At 37.5% G+C, this 25,991-nt stretch overlaps 1 protein-coding gene across 16 annotated transcripts in view; it reads left to right on the plus strand.

The window, feature by feature from the left end:
• ptprsa (protein tyrosine phosphatase receptor type Sa) overlaps positions 1-25,991 on the plus strand; it is a 254,745-nt gene that overhangs the window by 183,894 nt on the left and 44,860 nt on the right. For 7 of the 16 annotated variants that reach the window (XM_028028092.1, XM_028028091.1, XM_028028093.1 and 4 more), the window contains 12 exons: positions 7,529-7,849; positions 9,614-9,807; positions 11,172-11,198; positions 12,784-12,901; positions 19,405-19,998; positions 21,024-21,118; positions 21,334-21,584; positions 21,763-21,850; positions 23,059-23,271; positions 23,587-23,750; positions 25,267-25,278; positions 25,688-25,803. In XM_028028092.1, the coding sequence (XP_027883893.1) occupies positions 7,529-7,849; positions 9,614-9,807; positions 11,172-11,198; positions 12,784-12,901; positions 19,405-19,998; positions 21,024-21,118; positions 21,334-21,584; positions 21,763-21,850; positions 23,059-23,271; positions 23,587-23,750; positions 25,267-25,278; positions 25,688-25,803 (2,193 nt within the window). The remainder of the gene's footprint in view (positions 1-7,528; positions 7,850-9,613; positions 9,808-11,171; positions 11,199-12,783; positions 12,902-19,404; positions 19,999-21,023; positions 21,119-21,333; positions 21,585-21,762; positions 21,851-23,058; positions 23,272-23,586; positions 23,751-25,266; positions 25,279-25,687; positions 25,804-25,991) is intronic. The other 9 variants (XM_028028103.1, XM_028028104.1, XM_028028105.1 and 6 more) reach the window with 4 other exon arrangements.

Below are 25,991 nucleotides of genomic sequence, written 5' to 3' on the forward strand. Positions count from 1 at the left end.
AGTACATATTATGTTATATTATCTCATCACCTTGAGTGTTGCTTGGATTCTTTTATGCATGGTTGAGAAATCCTTGACTCTACCATGGCAGCCATTCAGGTTGGCTTCAACGCTTGCTCATACAGTGCGCTGCCTATTTACCCAAAGCTCCGCCTTGAAGTCTGAGTGGAGTCTCCAGCCAAGTTTCTGCTTCACAGAGCAGAAACTCCCCACTCAGTTTGAGATGCTGAAGGGGAAGTGTCAGGGATTAGGAGCTTCTTAAAGAGACAGAGGCCAATTTTAAAGCATTAAATTGCAAAGTCAAATTTCTTTTAAATTATGTTTGTTATATATAGAATTGGTAGAACAGCCAAAGTTAAAAATTACTTCATTGTGCTATAAATTGGCACTTTGTGCCTGGAAATATATAATACCTGTCTATAGCCCTCTGTTAATGAAAATGGCACTGATGACACACTTCTCTATTCAACAGCCCTTTATAATAAAATCAAATAAAGCATTAAGGTTGTTTTTTTTTTTTTTTTTTGCTGCTGTTGTCACCCTGTAATCCATTCAGAATGGGAAAAGGGAAAATGTTTCGTTCAAGTATGATTAACATTCCATGCAGTACTTCCCTCCTTTCTTTTTTATGGTACTTCAACCAATTCTTCCACCCTGAAACTCCATGTTAGTGATTTTTTTACACTTCAGTGCATTTAATTCGTCTGATCTTCGTCTTTTCATAGGGCTCTTCAAAAATTCTAAAGTTCCAGGTTGCAATAATCCTCTATCTCATTGGAAAAATAAAATTTAAAAACTTGGTTCCTCAAAATGCCTCTCTAGTTCACATCCTTACTTTATTTGCCTTTTTTTTCTCACTTCTGTGCTTAGGAAGACGTAAATGTATGTGTACTCAGCCATGAAAAACACAAGTTGTTGTGGATGGATAATTTCAGTAGTTTTTTTTTAAATGTAGTAACTTTTTTTGATGTTTTTCTTTCCTTTGTAGACAGCAAGTGCACATCCCACATGACACAAAAAATGCTAGTTCTCCTGAAAAACCACCAAGGCTCTCGTTTGAACTGTACACATATTTGAGACTTAAATCTTGTTGGGGAAAAAAATAGAGCATTATTTATTCTAGCAATTTCGAGTTGAGACAAGTGATGTGACAATGGAGTAATGATGAATGTAATGACATTTAAAAAGACAAGTGTGTCTTCTGCGTATCATAGTCATAGATCTTTAATTATATTTTGAGTGGCAGGTGCTTCCATCAAAATAAAAAGAATTGGAGAATAGCTACTTATAGTCAAATAAAGTAGCAGAAAAGACAAAAGACAGCATTTTAAATTATGGATGCAAAATGAGGATACAAATTTAGACAACGTTAACTTGGAAAGTTGATGGAAGATTCCTTTGACCTACATGTGTCAAACTCGAGGCACGGAGACTAATCTGGCCCATCAGAGCTTCTTATGTGGCCCTCTAGACTCCATTGGGACACATAAATAGAGCAATTGTTTGCTTAAATATTATTTTATCAATCAAAGTAAAGCAGCATTTATTTTTATGCAATCAAATTACATCAGTCCCTTGAGTTTTTTTGCAATGGCAAATTCACGCTAAATCAGCAGACCCTTACACGTTTTTGCGCTAATGCATAATCGTGAGTTTATTGCACACTTAAAAAAATATTAAAGTGATGCTACCTCACACCTTCAGAGGGCTGTGTGTTTTACATCTACTACACTTCTGGCCCACCTTTAATTGATGTCAAATGATAGTTTATCATTGATACAGCAAGTACCAAAAAGTCGGATTTATCATCTAGTGCAAATGTTGCAAAAATGTCTTTCAAATATTTCTAAATTAGCTCCTCAAAATTATTGATTTCAATTGCAAAAAATTACAAAAACATTCAGAAAATCCTGGAGCAGCTGGTCAGTGTGAAAAGATGTTCAATATTATTTAATTTTAAGAAGTACCTTATTGAATGCAGACACAGCTATTCATTAATATTTTAACATGTTAATAGTTTTTACCAATACATTCTGGCACAACCAGCCCTTTAAGAATATTAATAAACTTGATGTGACCCAAAATGAAAATGAATTTAATACCCATGCTCTAACCAATGAATCATCGACACACTATGAACACTTGAATGAGAACAGTTTAATTTAATTTAATAAACAATAGTACAGTAATAAATCTTAATAAATGCTGTTGAAGTAATAAGGTATTTAATTAACTCCGCTGAGGTTTAAACAGTACGTTCGGCACACTATTTTTGTTTATTCACATATGGCAATGAACATGAAATGCCTTATTGCTAATATTATTTCTATATTCAAGACAAATTGTAGTTTAATCAAACGTATACCGGAAAATATGTATTGTGTATGAATGGTGGCCTTGTTTAACTATACTGACAGTATTTTTGGTGTATTTTGGGAGAGTTAAATCAGAGTACCTTCAGCAGTGACATAGGAGAGCATTGGTGGTGGGAGCAGACTTCCTATAACACATTTTCTGTTTCTACCAGTGCAACTTGTTGGCTGTGCCTCGACATGTGAGCGTGGGGGCTTTGGAACAACCACTTCACAGTTATTTTTGTTCCTGCACAGAAAGTGCAGTGTTACTGCCAAGAGCTCCACTTGCATGTGACACTCACTACTGCCCACTCGGGGTGCTGTTGAGCAGCTGTTTCTGAACTGATGAACTTTGACTCCTCTGCATGAAAAGCCACATATCTCCATCCCCATTTCTGTCTTGGCATTTCTTGAGTACAGTGTGCGTACCCCCATCTGTCATAGTGCGTGTTTGTGATATTCTTGCCTGTTTTTGCATTTGCAAACTGCAAGCAGTATTGAATACACCCCTCCTCCTTTTCCTCTTCCTTCGTCACCCTCTTCCAGTCTAGTCCTTCTCTTTGTCACATGTTAACTTGTGGATTATAACTAAAACTGTTCTTGGAATGCCTTGACATCATTTTGTTCACTTAAATCCCTCTTCCTTTTTGGTTTGATTATTTATTTATCTATTTATTTATTGGTAAACAGAGTTATATCCATTTATTTAATTATCTATTCACTTGGGTCTTAATTTTGAAATACTATTTATTTGCTGTATCTCTATGTATCTTCTAGTTGCATTTTCTTGTATGAACACAAGTCCACTACAGGTTTGAATAACTGCAACAAAAGCTAATGCATACTTACTTTTGGGATGGGATTTTGAGCAAACATGATGGAAGATAAGTCCAACTTTTTAAAATATAGGACTCTTCATTTTTGTTCTCTTTATTGTCCTGCACTCTTTGGTCTCCCTGAACAGTGGTGGCCCAGTTCGTCCACAGAAACAATAGAAAATGCAGATACATGATCTTACCTCTATTTTCTATAGTTTGGTCATAACACTAAAACAAGCAGCCATGATTTTTTTTTTTTTATCCATTCTATTGACATCATTTTATCCTGGGCCTCAGAGATGTTTAATTACATGTTTTATGCCATTTTTCTGTACATTGAAGATTCATTGTAAAGTTGCTGCAGTCACTTACACCCATTGGTTGTTCAGCACCAAGTCAGAATATTCAAAAACAAAGTTGGGCAAATGCAATGTTTATTGTTAAAAATTACTTTCTTTTGGACGCTCAAAGGTAAGTCATTGTGTGGTTTAGAGATTCAGTGTGCCGTGTGTAGCCAGCTAAGATGGGGTTGATGTTTTTCCCAGATCCAAGATATAAAATAGAACAGAACTAACTTATGACCAGAGCTTTTTCATTCTCTACAGCTGTATTTTTCAGTTCATATTAACAGTTCTCAAAATGTCTCAAATACACCTCCTTTTAGAGAGAATAAAAGATTACTGTTATTGAACAATTTGAACAAGTTAGTTCTTCATTGTTGGTGCTCAGGAACTCTAGATGGCAGTTAATTTGCTTACATTTACCCTGAAAATATTGATACCTACTGAGTACAATCAATGGTACTTGTGCCACAGTTCAAGAAACCTTTGTTTTGTCATTTGGTAGTTTCACACTCACAAACATTTGAAAATAAGATTTTTCGCCAAAAGCCATCCTTCACATACACACGAAAGTAGCACTGAAACTTATCAAGTTCTACCTTTTAATAACTATGTTGCTTGATTGAAATAATAATAATAGTTGGTTATGAAACTTAATGACATCTAAGGAGTGATTGCTGGAATAAATCCCTGAGAACTAAAAACTTCTCAAGAACACAAAAACTATTTAAGATTTACACGTAAAGTAGTTATTCCTTCCCAAACATGTTGTATAAGTTCCACTTTCAGACCTCCAACATCTGGCACACTGAATCACTATCCTACAAAGTTGAAAGACAGTCAGACAATATGACATTTCAGATGTATTTCTTCTATTTTCTATGCAGAAACTGTTTATAAAACATTGAAGGTTATGCTCAGTCCAAATAGCATTACCTGAGGCTTGTAATGGGAGCTTTGACGAGCAAAAGATTCATAATAATTCTGGAATTTGTCTGCACTCTTAACTACTTCAATGTGGCTGATACCAAATAATTTTCACTTTTCAAAATTGCAGCAGGTTTTAATATATGCAAGACGTTCTCTCTTACAATGGCTCCCATTCAGAAGCAAGACCTCACTTGGTATGCTACCATTGCCAGACCAGGTTGAAACCAGTTTATGAGACAGTTCAGACATGGTAAAAAGAGGGTCCACAACCAGAAACCTTGGAGGGTAATTTTTCCAGCTGTTGCCAGTTTTAAAACATGCTGAGAAGACTTGAGATAGACCCTGGAGTGGTTGTTGAGGGGCTGCAGGGCTCCCGAATGGCAGATAAGAATCCCATTTCATAGAGTCAGAATTAATTTCATGCTCTGCGATGAGCTCTGAGCCAAGGCCTTGGATTGTCAGGCTTTGTTACACATTTAGATTATACCTAGACCCTGCCAGTAGCCAGTCAAAAGCCTTCTCTAAAATTAAAGTGGCAGATTCTAAATCCTCTGTATTTTACCAAACAAGCAGTTTATTCCCCCCACTTACTGTAATTGCAGAAGGTTTTTAGATGTATTGGAATATCTGTGTGAGCCACACCATGGCCATTTGGCATCTCTGGGATTAATTCCGTAATGATCTACAAGAACGAACATTATGTCATTTGAGGTTTCTGACAGAGTCCATATACAGTACAAAGATGGTACTTAGACTGTGATAGAAATAGCATTTGCAATTTGTGTTAATACTTCACATTAATATTGAGTTATAACCATTGTAGTTTTTTGTTAAGAATATTCAATATCTTCTAAATTTCTTTCACTTTGAATTTGAAAGTTGTAGTGAAAAAACCTCCCACATCATATTTGAAAGTTGAAGTGGAGGAAGTAATTGCAGACAAGACCAGTTTGTCTTGTCTTGATAACTTCAAATGAAAGTTTTGAAGCACTTCAAGTGAAGCGTTATCCAAAATACTTATTTTGTGGTTGCATACTTCTAGTATCTTTAATCCTGCCACTGGCCTCCGTGGAATATTAAGGATGTGCCCAATCCAGTCTTAAATTGTTATCAAGCATAAAGATGCCTGTGCACTGTGATAACCTCCACCCTGTCAGAATTATAAACCTTTTCTTTGCCACAAAGAATGAGAACGGAGCAATCATTCTTGACGGGGGAGAGTTTGCAAATACAATACGGGCAAAGGAAAGAAGCTGAATGGCTCAAAATCCAGTAAGACCTTAAGTAAATAAGCCCATTGGACACAGAAAAAGGTTTGAAAACTAAGGCTGTGGCCCTGTTTTATTTTTGTGTACTGGAACAGTGTCTTTCTTACCAAGGAAAATGTTTTTCTATTTGTTTTTTTTTTCTTTTATAAAACTCTTAGTTTTTTGTTTTCAATTTTAAATCTGTTTCTTCTAAAGTGACATTATGCTCACAACATTTTATTAAAGTTTTATAAATTCCATTATATGAGCTTTTTATGTTGTTGATGACATTGTCTTGTGTCTTGGCACTGTCAAAATGGCTGCAGGCTTCTCAGAGACACTTAGACATAGGGCTATGAAATGGGATTTATTTGAGGAAATTGCCAACAAGGAAGGATGTTTCTGTGCTTGGCCAAGTTCACAAGCGTAGAAAATCTTGATAATGAGTTTTCCCCACTGGCTTTCCCTTCTCTCAGTGTTGTGGACCCTCTGGCCCAACAATGCAGTATTAAACAGCACTGGCTACAGCAGAGAGCCAACTCTCTCCCTCTTGCTCTCCCCAAAGCGGGTCCAAATCAACTATCAGTGGATACAAATAGCTGTTTACTGTAACTGTAACAAGACTTGATCATAAAATTGATAACATTCTCAGGATGGGAAAGGGTTGCTTCTCCCTGACTCTAGAGTAAGCACACTCTGGAGTCAGGTGCTATTGGTAAGAAAGTCTTGAAAGTTTTTTTTATTTTATTTTGGGAGTCAGGTACGTATGATGCAGACAATGCTTGCGATTTACTTTTGTTTGTCTGTCCATGGTATACTGTTTTTTTTGTTCTTATGCGCATCTGGTTTTATTTTCCTTTGTTGATGTTTACTCACACCTTGTATTTTTAGAAAGTATTTGTTGTGAATCTTTTGAGTCACTTTGGTTCAAACTAATTTCACGTTAAACTCCTTGATTTTATAACTTATTTCTTTATTGTCCTTTATTTTTGGATGAAAACATATTTATTTCCTCATTTACTTTTTTTATTTAAACTTTTGTGTGGTATGTCCTTGTCTCTAATCATATTTAATTTAGCTTTTATTGCTTTGCTGTCAGAAAATGTAATAATGAACTAGATTTGCTACATCAAGGTGGAAAGAATTGCACAAAGAATAAGATACAAGGGGTAAAATAAATATTATTTGGTCAGGAAAAACAAAAATGTTAAGAATTTTAAAAGAGGGCATTTTTTTATTTAACATGTTCTCCAAAAGCACTTCAGACACAAAGGTTTACCATGAAATTATGTGTGATCAATTGGAATGATTCAAACTTTCATTTTAAACTACTTATATTTTTGTCTAACAATCACAAAAATAAAGTGAACTTCTGAGTTCTTGTTTAAAATAGTGCTAGTCATCCTAAAGACTCTAAATCATTAAATCTGTCATGACTTTTTAGCTGGTAGACTTTTTAGATTTGAAAAAGTACCAAACAATTGACCTATATTTCATAAAATATCATATATCTGTTAACATATATCTTCACCAAAACCAGTAAGCATAGCTGTCTTGATTCATTATTATGTTTCCATATGGTGGTATGCATTTTTACCTTTTAATTTGGCATCTCCTTGGTACCTGTTTTTATTTTCATATATTTGTGTTTTGTGTTGATCAGTTTCATTTTAATTATTCCTGTTGTTTTTAATTTGAGTTTAAAATTTTCCTTTTTTCATTTTCTTTATCTCTACCATCTTTTTATTTTTTCGTTTTTCACCCTTCTGCCTTCCCCATCCTCCTCGTCCTCTACCGCCCCGTACCTCCCTTCCTTCCTGTCCTTTCCACCTCACCAGAACCCTCAGCTCCCCCTCAAGAAATTAAGTGCAGCACTACCAGCTCCACCAGCCTTTTGGTAAGTTGGCGCCCCCCACCTTTGAAGAGTCAGAATGGTGATCTGACGGGGTATAGGGTGCGCTACCAAGCGGTGGGCCCTTCAGAAGGGGCCAGCGACGACACAGACCCCATGGAGGAGCTGCCAGTGCCTCCAACCGAAGAGCGGGTGTTGCTGCAGAGACTGGAGAAGTGGACCCAATACCAAATCACAGTGTCCGCCTCAACTGAGATTGGGCCTGGCCCTGAGAGTGAGCCCCTAATCTGTCGGACAGATGAAGATGGTACGTGAGTCTCTTATGTGGAGACTTGGCCTTACCAAGAGACAGAACCTTTCTCTGTTAGCTTAAAATAAGGTTAAACTGCTTTGGCCTCTAACTTGAAGTCACAAGAGTAGGGGTTAAATACACTACTATGTTCCATTTGTACTCAAGAATCTGAATTTTCAAATCAGGGAAATGAACTGGGACGTTCAGGGGTTGTTGAGTGCTTTAAGTCTTAAAGTAAAGCTTAAAATTTTTTACTTTAAGAATTTTTAAATTAAAATTGGTTTGCACATAGAAGAGTGGTTCCTCACCAACCTAAACCTCAAAATCCAGTTTGAGTGTTGTGTAGAAAAATTAAAAAATAAAATAAAAACAGTAAAAGTTGAATGAATATGCTGCGTCTTTGCAACTCCAAATGTTCTTCATTTAGCATACTCCTAGACCTTCTTTTGACAATAATTTATAAATAGCTACTGTTATACACAGACACATCTACCTAATGTCCACCTCCCAGACATGGAAAAACCCAGCCTGATTATTTCTTCTACAAGTCTGCCTAACCTGTATGTAGGTTAGGTGACAATGTTATTGGTATTATATTATTAAGCTAACAAACTTAAGTATTTATGTTGTGATACTGTAAAATTTAGCAATCTATGATGCAAGATTATATGTTTATGGCCATGGCAGATTATAGGTTGGTGGTTAAAAAAGCATAAACATAGCATAAAAACCTTGGGACTGGAAAATTATAAACAATGTTTAGTAAGTACACCAGCAACGATCTTGAATATGCCACTCAGGCTGCTGAAACAAACTGTTTTTGGTGTGTTAATCCATCCGTTTAACTGGAAAAACATACCCGCTTCACTGTCTCCGGAAAGAAAGGGCAGCTACTGTGCACCTGAATTGATTTTTGATTCTGTTCACTTCCTATCATTTGATACACTTTTATTATTTCCCTGCTCCCTGAAGACCTGCCTTTCGCAATTTGACACCACAATGTGGTTACATGGAATGGAAACAAGCATTTAAAGAAGCTAAAAATAAGTTAATCTGACGAAAGAAGAAAAACATGGTAGGATTTTGTTGATCCATTGATCTTACCACAGCACCTGTGACATAGATTCACCTGAATTAGCTTCTACTCTATGTAAACCATTTTATATCTGTCATGTTGATATTTTCTGTGTTTGTCTGACATACGTGTTTTTAAATACCACTATTATTCTGGCAGTTATTAAAAGGCAAATCAAAACTATTTTTGGTGCTGCTTTAATAATGACATTTAACAAGTGTCAGTTAAAGAAATGAGAACTCTGGTTATGAAGGAACCAAAATAGAGGATGGAGTTGGGTTGTGATTTAGAGAATGAAGAAGTGCAAAAGCGTTTGTGAAGAAGCAAGTGGAAGCAGTTTAAGAGGAGGGGTTTTATGCATGGCACATTCATCTCAGAAAATGATATTCCCTGCCACCTGAAGTGGCCTGGATTCAAGGCCTGCCAAAAAGGTCGGTCATTATGAATAAGTGGCAAGGCTTTCCGCCACAAAGAGACATATTGAAAGGGTGGAGGTGACAGGAGTAAGTCGTGAAGGTATATTTGGGATATGGGCTGTATTTTCAGTGTCATTTGTTGGATCTATATTGTTTTGAAATGTGTCTGTAATATTAGTATTTTGGATTTATTTTTTGTTTGTTTTATAGTGGTGCAAAACATTTGTCAAAGAAAATATTGCATGTTTATATTCTGATTTTTGTGTTTAAACTGCTTCTTATTTCTAGTTCCTGGAGCTGCACCAAGGAGGGTTGAGGTGGAGGTTCTCAACTCCACAGCTCTGAAAGTGATGTGGCGTTCTGTGACACCTGGAAAGCAAAATGGTCAAATTCGTGGCTACCAAGTTCACTATGTACGTGTTGAAAATGGCGAGTCACGGGGCCTGCCCCTCATCAAGGATGTCATGCTTGCTGATGCCCAGGTATAACCAATAATACATTGTTTTCTCTTTAAAATGTAAATTCCCTCAAAGTATATGTACAATTAGAGATAAAATTGGAAATCAGCTGAGAGAAACTGGCCAAATATTACCTGAATGGATATATTGTAAATAACTACTATTTACGATTAATTTATTAATATGCATTGTATATTTACTAATGCATATTTACCACACCAAAATGTGAACACCCAGTACTACATTGTCATTTGTTTTACATTTATTTGATATTGGTACCATATTGTTTTACAAGGAATTGTCACACACACACCTGGCATTAGATTCTTTCCTCTGACTTTTAAGTGATTAATTATAACCATAAGAAGGTAGGCTAGAAAGACATTTTTAAATTAAATGTTGTGAAAGAAATCAGAATTGGACAAAATACCTGATAAAAATCTATGCAGAAATTAGAAATCACCCAACAGACTTTGATCAGTACATCTATTCTTATAAACAGTTTTGGCTTTATAAATGTCACTGGAGTGTGTGGAGCGATATTGGGGATGTTTACCTCTTGGATTACATTTCATGCTGCTGTAATATATTATTTTTCGCCTCAACCCACAACAAGAGCAGTAATCAAATCTTCCCTTATCTTTTCCTACTTTTTCTATTCTGCAGGGAATAAATACTATTTCTATTAGGAATAAATGCTCTGCAGCAATAGTGGAAATAAAAAAATTGCATGTACTTGCTTCAAGAAACCAAAGAAAATTTTGATTTTGTTTTTAAAAAATTGAATCAATAAACATTTATTCCTTTTGCAAATCCTTTGACACGGTTGTAGAGGAATCCTGGTAAATCGTGTCTCCTATGCCCAGTTGTAATCATCTAGATACTGTGGACACTGCATCCTGAAAGTCATGACATAATGATGGGAAAATATTGTATGCAGCTCCACTTAGAAACAGATTCAATTGAAACTATTGATCACACTTTATAAAAAAAAAGAATGGGCAGCTCAATCCAAATAACACTAGCATCACATTAAATTGTTGATTTCTTGAGCTCTGGTAACCTAAATTACATGGTCTTCAACTATGCATATGCTAAATCAGAAATGAGGGGATTTCTGTCTATGGAATACAAAAACCATTCTTATGTTTCTATTTAATTCAGTTAACTGTAACATACTCTCAGACCTGTACCACTTGGCTTGTTTCGGTTGTCTCCTTTGAGCTTCAAGGAGTGCTTCTTTCTTCTGACCTCCCAAAACTAGTGACCTATTTCTGCTGCCTGCCCATCCTAAACCCCCACTTTAGTTTTCGTCTTTCCTTAAAAAAAAAAAATGCTCTTTTTCTCTCTCTCCTGCACACTCTTCACTTTGGCGGGGGGGGGGTTAGTGGGAAACGGACGATACGGCTGAATATGTGAGTACAAAGTTTTGCCTAAGTGCTTTGTGTTCATGAAACAGTGGCTATTGCATCAACCATGGTGAGGTCCACAATATGCACAAGCCCAACCCTCTTATGTTATTTTGCTAACTGGAAACAATGAGAGGCTTACAAGTTTCACATCAGCTGCCCAATCAGACCTCTTCCACATTATCCTTATATGTCTCTTACAAAAAACAGACAAACTTCCATTAAGAGTTAACCGTCACTATACGCTGGCTGATGCAATATCCACTAGAAAATCTCCTCAGAATGCTAATGCTGCTTGTATCTTGCTGTGTGCAGAAACAGTTGTTTCTTTTGATTTTTTCTTTTCTTTCTTTTTTTTTCATGCGTGTGTGTATTAAATTTGTTAGAATTTGTAGTTTGTGATGTGGTGACTTTGTGTTGCTTTGTATTATTGTGTCACTTTAAGATTCATAAAATGGTGATCAGTCTCCTAAATGCCTGTTCTTGGTTCCTACTGCAAATTCTTATCATGCGGTGTATTAAAGAGTTGTTATTCCTTGAACCCTTACATATTTGTCACATTACAAATACAAGCAGCCTAGAGGCCCATTATATCTGTAGAGGACCTATGGGGAAACACAGCTCAGGTGAGACACTTTGTCAACAAGACAATATTAGTGGTACATTTAACACATCTGGTCCTAAAGAAAGACTAGTAAAAAGAAAGTCATTCTTACATAAGCATGAGGATTAAATGGAAACATGTAAGCAGATTTTTTTTTTTTTTTCACTAAGACAAGCTAAATGTTTTGCATCTACACTTAGAAACATGGTAGTGGGAAGCATTATGCTGTGGGTTATTGCCTTTCTTCAGGAAAGCTGGTTATAGTTAATTTGAAAATAGGTGAAGAGAACTTTGATTTGCACTTTAAAATCTCAGTAAATTAAACAGAAACATAACAAAATGTGGAAAATTACTTTTGGAAAACGCTGTAGACCTACTACAGATGGATTGCCACATTCGATAAATTTCACCCTAATTAAACAAAAAGTAGCTGCAGTACAGAAAAATACTATAACGTATAAAACGTTCTTATAGCTTATTTACCATTATTGACTTATCCCATCCTCCCTGCCAACCAGCCTGTTAAAAACCTCATTCTGCATTCGTTAAAAACCTTCTCCCTTGAAAGATTCATTAGAATTGATCGGAAGCTTCTCTTTGAAGAAGACTCAAGGAACCGTAATGGCATAGGTAAAAACTGCCAGTGAAAGGCCAGGATGTATTCAGTGGGCATTTATCAAAGTTAAGTTGTTGATCGGAAAATTGCTGAAGGAATAGAAGAGAGAACTACTTTGCATTTACATACATAATGTCTCTTCTCCACCTCCATGGCTCTGAGGGTTTGCGTAATGGTTTCCCATTACACAGAGCGAATCGTTGCGTATAATGCATGCATCCTCGTGAAAATTAATAAAGAGAACCAGGAGATGCTTGGATTAACATTCAGCACAAGGTGCTTTGAGCTCTACAAAGTGGGGTCAGATCATGAAAAATTCAGAAGAGGTTTTGACATTTTCCTTTTCCCTGTCTATCCCGTGTTCCCCTTAGGAAATGGTCATCGGAGGACTCAAGCCAGACACCACTTACTCCGTCACGGTAGCAGCATACACCACCAAGGGGGATGGAGCACGGAGTAAACCCAAAGTGGTGGTGACCAAAGGGGCAGGTCAGTACGGAAATAAAATTCATAAATTCAGCCTGTGACTAAAGGCTGTTGTCAGAAACAGATTTTTGATCAATTTAAGCTACCTCTTAATTTAGTTGTTTTTGTTTTCTTTATCTAAGCTCATAAAAAATTCAGATTTAGAGCCAAAATCAGACACATTTTTTAACTATTTGGAGCACTGGGAAAAAACAGACACATTGTGACATTTGAGGGACTTGATTATGTGTCTTTATGAAGGATACGTCATTTTATGAGCTTTAGCTTTAAATTTCTAAAGCTCAAGCTTTAGAAATACATACATGTGTCTGAGTCAATAGTCCTTTCAATGGCTGTGTTTCATCAGACGCTGACTTGTATTAGTATTTCTTTTATAATTTCAGTCAAGCTCAGAAGACTGTCGGCAAATTTTTAGGAGATCAAGGGCATCGTTTAAGATACTTTGAGATTTCTTCAGACAGATTATGACAGCATGAAAACCCCACTTGGGTCTTTGGTTTCTGCCGTATGAATAAAACATGCAAGGCAAATCTATTAGCGCTACAAAACCTTGTATTCTTAATTTGTCCCCTTGTAACCACTGGTGTGCACAGTTTGTATAAACCACATGTGTTCATTCAGCTAGCATAAACGTAATCTAAATTGTGAAGCTGTATTTTAATCTGGTTTAAGACTGAGGTTGCAGAAGATGCAACCTTATATTGGTGCAACTTAGTACATGCTACACATGTAGGCATATAGATGTACAAACAACATAAGCACACGGACCTCATCCAGGCCTATTTCTTAGTAAGACATTGGACCACTCAATACGTAGATCCCTCTCCTAAAAGCTGGAAAAGGATCTTGTTTGAGGATGCTCAATCCTACTTTTTCCATGGTTGTCTGGTCCTTTTTCTGAGAACAATTTTACTCTTTTTTCATAATTATTATTGATGTTTAAGGAAATTATTTTTTGTTATAAGAAAAGATAAAGGTGAAGAAATAGGGAATGTGAGGAACAGAGAGATTTTTTTTTTCTTTTTGGAAAAAAAAAACTGGTTTTGGCTTATCATGTTTTAAGAGATCTTACCTAGTAAATATTAGTGGTCCCTCATGAGAACATTGTAAAATAATTACAGAAATTATTTTGAATATTTTTCCTTTTTCAAGCAATAACGAACCTAAATTTATTCACACTTATAGGGATTTTAGTGCTGTACCAAGATAAAATTTAACAATATCAAGAAATATACTGATTAGACGTAGCATAAGAATTTGCCAGATCTCAGTCCAACTTGGGGGATGTGCTTCATGGTCCGGTTCTGATGCTCATAGGTCCGTTGATGGTGCTTTTATTGGCAGGAAGTGGTCATCATTTTTACATTATGACTGATCTGTGTCTGTGCACTCCAATATGAAATAAACTGTGATGAACTGTGTAGTCTGACACCTTACTATAATAATCAGACTTAGTGTTCTTAGCCATTTCACTACAGTAGCTCATCTGTTCAATCAGACTACACAGGCCAGACTTTGCTTTCCTTGCCCATAGCCCTGTCACCTGTTCAGAACTGTTTCTTCTTTGGATCCCTTTTGAATAGAAGCCGACCACTGCAGGCACAACAAAAAAGCAGTTTTGGCACTTGCCAAGCACCCTCAAATAATTCCTGCTTTTTACCCACCTCAACTTTGAGAACAAAATGTTCACTTGGTGCCTAATACATTCCACCCACCAACAGGTGCCATGTTGAAGAGATAATCAGTTTTATTCCCTTCACCTGTTATAACTTTGGGCTTGATCAGTGGATGAGACAATTATGTAGTTAAAATTAACCTCTGGGAATTAAATTCCTAGCTGTAAAATTTTAACCAGAAAAAGGAATTTTAAATAACACGTCCAAACACGTCTCTTCACTGTCATAAAGAGTCAGTTCTTTAATATGTGATGTAAATGTATGAGGTAGTTTATGACCTATTGTACAGCTGTGTAATTTTGAATCACACAAGCGTCTGTACAAGTTAAGAAATACCTGTTCAGTTTTTTCTTTTTTCTAAAAAAAATCCCATAAACCCATGCATTTGTAGAACACAAATGCCTCTAGGAGTGATGATGTCAAAGCCATTTCCTTTCTTTTGGATACATAAAGGCCTGAAAGGCTACATCAAGATGGAACATCATGAAAAAGAGAGCAGGTTTTTGTGTTGCTAAAAAGTTGATTCACATCAGTGGCCATGTCTTTTCATCCTCCAGAACTGGCATATGAAGTCTAAGTTCTGTTTGAAAAGTCAACCTGACCAGGGCCAATGGGAGAAAGGTCTCTGTTGCTGCCAAAGACAATGTTTATCATTAAACTGCACATGAACAGTGCTGGTTAATTAATTAGATTATCTGTTTTGATAACCAGCCTTCATTCTGCTGTATGTTGTTCCCAGCTATCACCATTGCTTTAAGGTCAATGGGTGACACCTATCTGGTTTCAACACCATGACTGTTGGTGTTTTTCTCTGTGTTCTACTCATAGAACCTTTTAGCAGTTCTGAAAATTTAACTGTTGCTAACCTTGGCGTATCTTAAAACCAGTAATCAGCCTACAACTATGCCATAGGCTTTGCTATGTTTAAAAAGTTACGTGCACAAGTACAAAACACTTGTTTGCCCACTGGCCACAGCATTGTCATGCGGGGAAGGAGGAGTTTGGATTGTGTTGAGTGAAGAAATTAGTTTATGTTTGTGGGGAGAGAAGTTATTTAAGATACAGACACTTGTGAGTGTGAAGCGATATCGTATAGTCTAGCCCTACCAGGAAGCCAGTAAATGATTATAGAAGTGTTATGTTTTCAGAAAGCAGGAGTCTCATCTGGATCATAAAGAGCTCTGAATGTACTGCAGTCTCTCAACCTTTTCGCTTTTATTTCAGCTTAGCAAATGTTAGTGATGTAGAAGACATCTGATAGTTTAAGCTGTGTAGGAACAGCAAGTGTGACGGCACAGTGAATTCAAGGGTAATTGGTATATTTTCAGATATTATCCCAGGTGTCCTAGATTTAATTAGAAATTAAAGTATTTTTTCACAATTAAATGTCAGTTACTGTTGCAAGTTTTAAGAACTTCTACATTTTTGCCTAGGGCCACACTAGGTTTTGAAAGAGTTACATCCACAAGTACTGGATTCTTTACCATCACCTTCAACTGCCTTTATGCAGGCTCTTTTATTCTCTATGGCACAAATTGGGTAATCTGGATACCTAGGTTAAAAGCTTAACACGTTTTGGCCAGACATCAGACTCTATTCTGGCATGTTCTTCTATTCTAAAGGGAAGATATAAGAATCTGACTCATATCTACTTCTGAGAAATGCGTGCTTATGCTACTGGATTCAGGTTGCAACATGCTTGCAGGCTGTTGACTTAGCAAAGGCCTATAAAATACTGGTTGAAAGGTAGTGCTTTTCGGAATCCATAAAATGCTGCTACAACTCAGTTGAGTTACTTGGAAGAGCCTGTCTGTCTGTCAAGTGCATGAATGGTAGACATAAGAGAGGAGGTGATGAGAAGAAAACATCGTTGCCCCTTTCTCAGTCAGTTAGTGAGCGTCAACAGAAAGCTGTTAATTCTGCAGTTTGATGAGAAACGTGCCAGGAGTTCCACATGGAGGGATTGAACCAGGGTGTGTTATGAAATGGACAAAGACAGAGAGATGGGCAGGAGGTTTGGATATAAAAGAATGTGGTGAAGGGTAGCTTAGGGGAAGAAGTGATGAAATGCAGCAAGAAAAGGGTAAAGAAGAAAAGGACAATCAAGGTGTCCAGAAATCCTAGAATCACTCATGTACCTTCACCCTCACACACAAACATATCAAGCTCCTCATATCCCTGTGGGTCCTCTTTGCAGCTGATTGCTCCCTGTCCCTAGTCACCTTCATCATCCCTCATTCACTCATTTTTCTTCTCCTCTCCATGCCCTTGCTCTCTTATCATCACCCTGTGGCACCACACACATACACACAGCTTGAACAATCCCTGGCTTCCACCTCCCCTCCCGACACCAATCTGCTGGCTCAGTGCCCCTGATCCCTCTCCCCTACAATGCATTAGGCCACAGTTTTGAATGTACAAATAATAAAACTGTCGCTGGGGTTACAAAGGCTCCAAAGGATACACACAACAGCCTGTTGATTTTCAAAGAGAAGCAACAAAAAAAAAGGAAAATGGAAAATGCACCCATGATATCATCCCAGGATCATTATCTCTGATTCTATTTTCTTGATTAACTGCAAGCATGAAGGCAGAGTGGGCTTTTAAATGACACTAAGCTGATCTGTAGCATGTAGCCAAGAAGTATTAGTAGGATTCGTTTCACCCGATATGCAACACCCGTGCCTTTCCCTTATGGGCAAAAGCTCTGCTGACAATCCACCATCTAACCACCCACTCCCATTTCCTTCTAGCAACCGTCTATAGAAAGGCTCCAATTATCAAACACAAACGACTAATAAGGCAAGAGAAAGTGGATTGTAAAAAGCAGAATGTGGTGTGTGTGTTTGTACGTGCATAGATGCAGAAAAATGGGTAGTGGCAACTTGGAAAAACATAAACAGAAAATGTGAGCGTTCATACACTATTACAGCAAATGCATTTCATGTAAGATGCAAAGAGAAAAGTCTATATATGTCACTTACCTTCAATGTAAAGTGGAGAACAAAACGGTCACATCCATCGGTGGGGCTCCTAAAACTGCTAATGAAATATTTTCTATGCAGAGAATATTTCACTGTAGTTAAATCAAAATTAGTGTTCTATTTAGCTTATTCAGCTTGATAAATTCACGAAGACCTCATACAATTGCTGCAAACCTACTTTATCAATTCTTTTGGCAAGCTTTGTGAATAATAAATATGCCATCACTTCACCAAATCAAATTAAATTTCATAAAGTAAATAAACTATTGCCTATTCTGTGTTACTCAATCACTCAGCAGCTCTAGGGGTTGGCTTTGTGAAGTACTGCATGTCTTTAAATGCAGTCTGCTTTCATGCTGCAGACGGGAATGTAGCAAAACAACTTTTTGGTGTTTTGTAGGTTAATGATAATTGCAATTCTTTCATTGTGGATGATTATTCGTCTGTTTTTCACTTTTCCGTGATTGGATAAAGTAAACTTTTGCAATAGCTCCTTAAATGCACCAGTTTCTGCTTAATTCAGCCATTAACCAATTTGTATCTCCATTTCATAGCTGCATCTTTCATGTAATTCTTCTTACTTTATTTAGTATCCATTAGAAAAACAGCAATCTCCAAAAGTACAAAATGCAGAAGAACATATTTTTTCTGTTCTCAAGGTTTTTTTAATGGTGCATTACAATGTTGTCTGTATGCTTTCTATAATTCATACTACGCCTTAGTCCTCTGAATCAGCCATCACATAATTATCCTCCAGTTTCCCTCAGGGAGTTTGAGGGCCAGTTCTGTGGTAGAAGAGGAAGAAAGTATAATAATATTCACTTCTACAACAATTGCCACTTTCCTAAATCCTTTTCAAAATAGTCTGGAAAGATTCCTGAGGTCTGAGAGCAAAACATATGTGTCCGAAATGTTAATATGACTTGTTTTGGCACTACCTTCTGTCTGTTCAAAGACACAGAGAAATGGCAAGTTATTGAAAATAGATTCAAGGTAGCCCCTATTTACGCTGAGATGTGGCTTTAGAACAAATCAGCCACACTTGTCTCTCCTAAAACTTTTACAGCTGGTGAGCACTTGCAGGCTTCTTTTAAATCCTGCTACCTCTGTCTGAGTGATTGGGCCTTTAAAAACAGGATTTGGATGAGTTGTCATCCTTAAGAGCAGCAAAACTGGGCTGCCCTGAGCAATGGAGTTTGGGCCCCTGAGTAGAGCAGACATTTTACAAGTAAAAAGATGACAACAGTTAAAAAAGGAACTGTTCTTTGTTTAAATCTTTAGTGATGTTTGTAGTTCTGAGATTCTGGTAGCTAAAGCATCTATGTAACATTAAATGATAATGGGAACAGCGATCACTCTTGAAATTTGTCACTGCTGAGGATCTTCCACATCACCATACTAGACAAGCTTACTCAGTTGTGTTAACTGATAAATACTTTGAATTATAACTGTGAGTGTAGCTTTAGTCTCTGTGATCTTTTAACATTAATAATTGAGAATGTTTGAACTTGTGTTTCCTATAATCACATATGCAGAAAACATAATACAAACATGCTTGATGAATCATGCAAAATATGCAGTTTAGCTTTGCTTTGCAGCATTAAAAACAAAAAGCATAAATATGCCATTTGAAAATGTTAGTGTATTAATGACAGCTGATTACCGCAGTATTCTGTTTTGTGTTGGTCTATGACTTAAAACCTATTGATGAAAAATATCAACTATTTAGTAATCATTACGCTTGAAGTTTTGTCTGTTGAGTTAATTTAGTAACATCTCTACAAATGGTATTAAACCTTGTATAAATGGAAGAGTAAGATTTTTCTCCATTACTTTTTTTGCACAGTGCCTGGTCCGCCGTATCTGTCAGTAGCTCAAGATTCAAAGACTTCAGCTGTTGTTCACTGGGATCCTCCAGACCTGATAAATGGAATGGACCTGCAGGGATACCGTCTTCAGTTTGGCCGGAAAGATGTCTCCCCTCTGGCCACACTGGAGTTTGCTCCCCATGAAAGGCAGTATTTTGTGGGCAACATTCACCGGGGTGCCACTTATCTCTTTAAGATCTCCGCCAAAAGCAGAGGGGGCTTTGGGGAAGAGGCTGTGGCAGAACTCGCTGTTCCTGAAAATACCCCTGGGGGATACCCTCAAATTAACGAGGGCTCAATGGTAACATGTTGCTCAGTGCAGCTGTCCTGGTCTCCACCAGTGCTGGCAGAGAGGAATGGGGTCATCACAGAGTACACTCTGGCTTATAAAGAAGCCGGAACAAGAGAAGCGCCACAAGAACTCCGTTTACCTCCCCACCAGTCTAGCTTTGAGCTCAACAGTCTCAAACCGAACTCCGCATATGATGTGAAAATACGTGCCCACACCAGTATAGGTCCAGGGCCCTACAGCCCACCCATCCAGTATCGGACCATGGCCATTGATATAACAGGTAGGGCTTGCCTGTTTCTTTTCAAACCCTGATGCAGGGGGTTGGAAATTGACTCAAAATATGGTTCACGTTTACCAAAATAAAAAATAAAATATCCAACCAACTTCTTCAACCAACTTGACCGCTCTTCCAAAAATGATTGGTATTTAATTAGCTTTCCCTGGATTACTTACATCACTAACCCAAACCAGGTAAAAATGAAAGTCAGTAAGTTACAGTCAGTCATATTGAGAAAGTGGAGAGCAGCCTAGAATTTTTAAGGTAAGTGTTACTGGTCAGACACTCCTGTCGGTCCTTGCAGCCTTTTGTTGAGCACATTCACGCCACTTATGCCATCTCACTTCCCAGTTTTCAAAAAAGGTAGGACTTCAGTCAAATCCAGTCACAGCAACTGCGTGTTTGGGGTGTTCAGGACTACACAACTATGACTATAACTTGACTTTATTTTAATTTTGGGTTAGATACTTTTTTTTCTTTCTTAACATCCTTCTTCTCCCAAAGCTCCCTTCCTCTTTTCCCTTTCCTTTGTCCCTTAACAGGATAGCTTGTGGCATGGCATCTCACAGATGCACTGCTCAGGACTGTTGGCATGCAGTGTATTGGGTCTGTCTCAGTGTCTGTGTGGCAGCACATTGGCAGTGCCAACTCAAACTCTGCAACATTGTAGGGATAGTTGGCATTGGGTGTTTTACAAGGGTCAATTGTTAATCAAGTGGTCATGGTTCAAAGTCAGTGGTGAGATGGTTTGGCACTCCCAATGATGGCTAGCCAAAGGGCGTACACTTGTGCTCCATTTGCTGTCAATGAGTCTTACGTGCTATGTGTGTTAACCAGTGGCATTCCCCTTCTCCCAGCCAATCACAGATCACCGTTGCATTCACTCTTTAACCCAGAGGAACATTGCAGGGGAGGAGCAGCTTTTGTTTTAGAGCCGAACTTATTCATTTATTCCTCTTTTTGTCTCTATTTGTTTGATTTATTGTTCGATCTGTTTTTTTCTTTTCTCACATTTGTCTTGTCAACAGATGTCCCAAAGAATTTTACTGTTAAGTGGGCCACCAAGACAACAATAGTCCTTGGGTGGAAGTTTTCAGATAGAGGATCACCATACAAATGCATGGTGAGCTTAAAAAGATATGCCAAGTAGAGTCCTTGGAATAAACTAAATTTGAACCTGTACAATGTTTTTATATGATTGTTTGACTGTCATTCATATTTTGAAAAAAAAAACAACTAATTTTAAGAACACAATTCTTAGTTTCTCTGTTACCTATTTATTTACCAGTTTATACGGCTATGTTCTAAAAGTTAAAATTTTAATATGTTGAAATCTAGATTGAGTATAACGGGCAAAAGATGGACGTGGATGCTAGGAAGTTGAAGGCATACATCACTGGGCTCAGACACAGCGTTACCTATAAATTTGGGGTGAAATGCCAAGAAGGCCTGGAGGGTGAACCCAGGCATCGTGTGACAGCCAGTACGGCACCCTTCATTCTGATCAAGAAACCCAAACTGGATATCTACGCTGAGGCTGAGAACAAGCTCACTATGTCTTTTCCATCATTCAACAGTGGGGATGTCAAGTGAGTATAGAACAATATGTTGGTATTGCCTACTATACCAGTAGGCACTACATCACAGCCTTCTTATGGATAGTGCACATATTAGTAAAAAATTCTTAAGTCTTGCAGTTAGTTAGAACTAAGTAATAAAGAAAAAACTTTACACCTTCAGATGTTTGCTTTCCTGGTACATTTGCAGGAACTTCTATGTGGTTGTGGTGCCTCTTAAAAGAACATCAGGAACAGTTAAAAACTTGAAGAATCCTGATGAGATGGACATAGAAGAGGTAAGATCTCTTAAAGATATTAGGTTTCTTAAAATGTAGTAAATCCTCCACAGTAGAGAAGGACACAGGGTTGCACTGGAGAAATCACATGATATGTATGCCGGGTAGGAAGAAACTCTTCTCCACAGAGGAATTTTGTGTTTTCTCTTAGAGATTCTGTGTTTGTCGAATCAATGGTTGTAAATGCGAGCAGTGTTGTAAACACCATTTACCAGAGTGGGCATAGGCATTAGAACATCTCAGCAATGCAAATTTATCCCCCATAGCAGGCAGAAGACAGAATTATGCAGTCTTCTCCAATTCTTCCCATAGCTGGGGGTCACCTTTGGTGCTAAATCAACGACAACCATTCCTTTTGGAATTGGGATTACACACATTCCCCATGGTTTGTGCCCGCAGTCTAAAAAGAATGCAGAAGGTTGAATGTTTCTTTCTTTTCTTCCGAATGCCATGTAGCTTTAGTTGGCATTGCATTTTATTTTATTCACAAGCAGTTTCATCTACTGAAGACACTCAAGTAATTTGTTGAAGAATAACAAAATTAATCTTACAAAATTATTTATTTTTTATCATTCTTTAACTGACAATATCATGTACAGTTAAGCCTAAGGTTATTCATACCGCTGGAAAATTTAGTTTTAAAGTTATATTTTAATTTTACTAACATGTTTCTTCTGACTGAAAGCATTATCAGTATTTTGGTGTGACTTTGCCACAGTTCTGACTTAAATCAGTGGAGAGATTCAAAGATTAGGCAAATGGAAAGGAAGCATTACAACCTCAAACATGTGCAACTCAGTACAGATGTTAAATCATCAAGATACCAGAAGAAACAAAAAAACCGGTCAGTAATTGAATGTTGCAGTACCAAAACAGATGTTCCCACTGGTTATTTGGAAGGGTATATGCAATTACTATTGTTTAAAATAAAATAAAATTAGAAAAAGCTAAATTGAAATTTATTTAGTTCTTATTTTAAATGGCCCTATTGTCTTATGAGTAATGCCTAGCATTTTGATTTTCAAAATGTATGTGGTTCATGAAATATATATATACTGTATATATATATATATAATTTCAGAAAGATTTTAAGCCAGAATGAAAACACACCCTTAATAAATCCAAATAATTTGAGACATATGTAGGATTTGCAATATGGAAAGAAAAATGTGAATGAGATGAACTAATACCATCTTAACTTTGAACAGCTACTGAGGGATGTGATCTCAAAGCGCCGTTCGCGGCGTCAGCTGGCTCAACTGGACCAGCGGAGTGCCTACATCGCAGCCTGCTTCAAGAAGCTGCCCTCCACCTTCACAGTGGGATATGACCACCCCCTGAGCAGCTGCGAGAATAAGCCCCTCGAACCTGGTCAGGAATATGTCTTCTTCCTGCTGGCTGAACTCAACTCCACTGTGGGGGTGAGTTTCAGGTTCATTTCAGTTCAGTACATTTAAGTTGCTTTGTTTTAGCCAATTTAGCTTTTCAGAAACTCATTTAGGTGTTCACTTTTGCCTCAGGCGTGCAGATAGAGATATTATAACAATTATAAGTGTCCCCTTTCGTTTTATTTACATTTTGTTTGTATTAAGCTTGTCATAATTAATATTAGAAGCTGACCACAAAATCTCTGATCAGTGCAACTCTAACCTGGCCTGCTGACAATTTTACTCATATATTTTAATTGTCACTATGTTACTCATTTTATATTCTGTTTTTGTTTTTTTCTCTATCAGAAAATGTTTGCAACCAGCCAGTTTACTGACACAGTGATGACTCCAGAGTTGGTGGTGGATCCTTTGCCAGTAGAGACTGGTGATGGACTCATATGGGTGGTCGGCCCCGTCTTGGCTGTGGTCTTCATCATTGGCATTGTCATCTCCATTCTCCTTTTGAAAAAGTGAGTTCGATTTGGAATAATTGGAATAATCATCTCGTAATATAATTTAGACAGCACTCTAAAAATAAAATTGTTCAACGTTAAATAATGGGAAATTGCCGATTGGCTTCAGGTAGTTTTACTTTGCCCATATTTTGCCACTAAATGAGCTTTTTGTCGGATGTTAAAGATTATATCATCTCACTATTATTACTCTAAACTTGCCATTTTGAGCTGAAACAAGGCTTTGCAGTTTTAGTCCCTGCTCCAGGCATATGCTCATTAAATCTCAAACTCCATGCCATGTTTTGTTATTTGGACTAAATGTGCTATAAAAATTCAATTTTCCACATGTCTAGCAATATCACAATGTGTTCTCATTATTTGATGTTGAACTGGTTATTGATAGTTTATGTGAGGAATTGGGTTATTGGGAAATAATTGCATGTCAGGAAGCATGCTGAAGCGGGGTCGTGTTTTGTATTCATTGCAGCATGATGTCCAAAGACCCAATAACATTGTTGCATGCAAATGTGAAAGAAGCTTTGCTTTGATAAAAGATGACTGTGAGAAGTGAGCTGATTGGAGAAATAAGAGATGATGAGATTCTTTAAGAAGATCAAAAATCTCAACTCAGAAGAATCAGTTTTATGTTCTGAGATATTTATTTAAATTATTTCTGGTTATTTAAAAAAACAAATGCTTCCAAATTGATTAATTTCAGTTTAGTTTAAGTTAGGTTTTCATTGCTTTCAGTGATACGCTTGCAGTAATTATCAGCTGCTCTATCCAAGCTCGATAAAAGAGCTGCAAAAAGCGACGGATCAGGTCAATAGGCTGCCCTTGTTTCACAGCTATCTGTTTCCTTTATCTTCACATCCTAGAAGTTAGAACTCAAGTGTGAGAGCTAGTTTCTATACACATGAGGAGATTCCTGAATTATCGAAAGGGGTACCAGGGCTGGGGTGAGCAATACAAGTGTAGCCTTCTACTGTCAGATGATCCCCCCGCTGTCTGACCTTGCCTTACCTCAGTCTTGGTGGTTAGGGAGAGTAACATCTCTCCTTGGATCTCTTTCTTTTTTCTCCATTCTCTTTCTCTTCATCTTATGCTTACACCACTACTCCCGCCCTGCTTCCCCCTTCTCTCCCTTGTGAATAGTGTTTCCCGGGTCTGCCCTTGGCCCTGACATTCCCCTCTCCTCGCTGTATCTGTGCCCTCACACACACGCCAACACACGCCCACACAAAACACTCGTATGTTCACAAATGCATGCGCTTAGCTACATTCCATAAAGCACTGACGTATTTTCACCCTGTGACACATCTGCAGACACGTTTACACACACTCATCCCTTCAGATGCTGATGAACTTCATCTCGCTTTTTTGCGACCCCTGCAGTGACCCCTGTGAATTTTAAACTGCTCTCTATTGATTTATATCTCTTCTTGCCTCCCCCTCTCCCTTTCTCCTTGTGTGTTGTGTTTTTACCATCTTTATATATTTATTTGGCTCCTGTTGCATTCTCTGGAAACAGCAAACCAGACAGGTAAGGTGTAGTCTTACTTAGATTCAGTGCATTTTACAAAAGAAGGGAGTAACCTGCCTTCATAGAATATGAAGAACACTAGTGGATCTTGAGCTCTTGCTGTACAGAGGTGCACGTTTTTTTTGTTTTTGTTTTTCCAAAAGGTGCTTTGTCTTAAAGTCAAAGCCTTAAAAAGTTTAATGTTCTTGACTAAATAGGTAATACATTTAGAAACAAGGCTAATTATTATGCATTTAACTATACTTCTGTTGACAACTAACATTCTGGGTTTGAGTGGTGGCTTTCATCAAAAAATGGGGGAAAAGGTGTTGACAATAAAATTTTCTTTTGGACAACACTTTGACTTCATGTTCCTCCCTTGTCAATGGTTTGTCATCGTTATGCTTCTCTGCTCTTTTTTTCTCCATAGTCGGAAAAGAAAAGAGTCTGAGCCACGCACAAAATGTCTGCTTAACAATGCAGATATTACACCCCACCATCCCACAGACCCTGTGGAAATGAGACGCATCAACTTCCAAACTCCAGGTAGGGAGGCACATTCACATTATTGATATTATTCTCTGTAAAACTCTATTTGCATAAGAATATTTGTGCTACATGTTTTATTACAACTATGGCAGAGTTGTGGTCTTTTTTTATGAAGTGGCATAAACCAATAGGAGGCATGAACCAGTTGTAGGGGTAGGGTAATGAGGGTTAGTGTTTTAATGACT

The sequence above is a fragment of the Xiphophorus couchianus genome, chromosome 9 (assembly GCF_001444195.1).
Source record: "Xiphophorus couchianus chromosome 9, X_couchianus-1.0, whole genome shotgun sequence".
NCBI classification, from domain to species: Eukaryota; Metazoa; Chordata; class Actinopteri; order Cyprinodontiformes; family Poeciliidae; genus Xiphophorus; species Xiphophorus couchianus.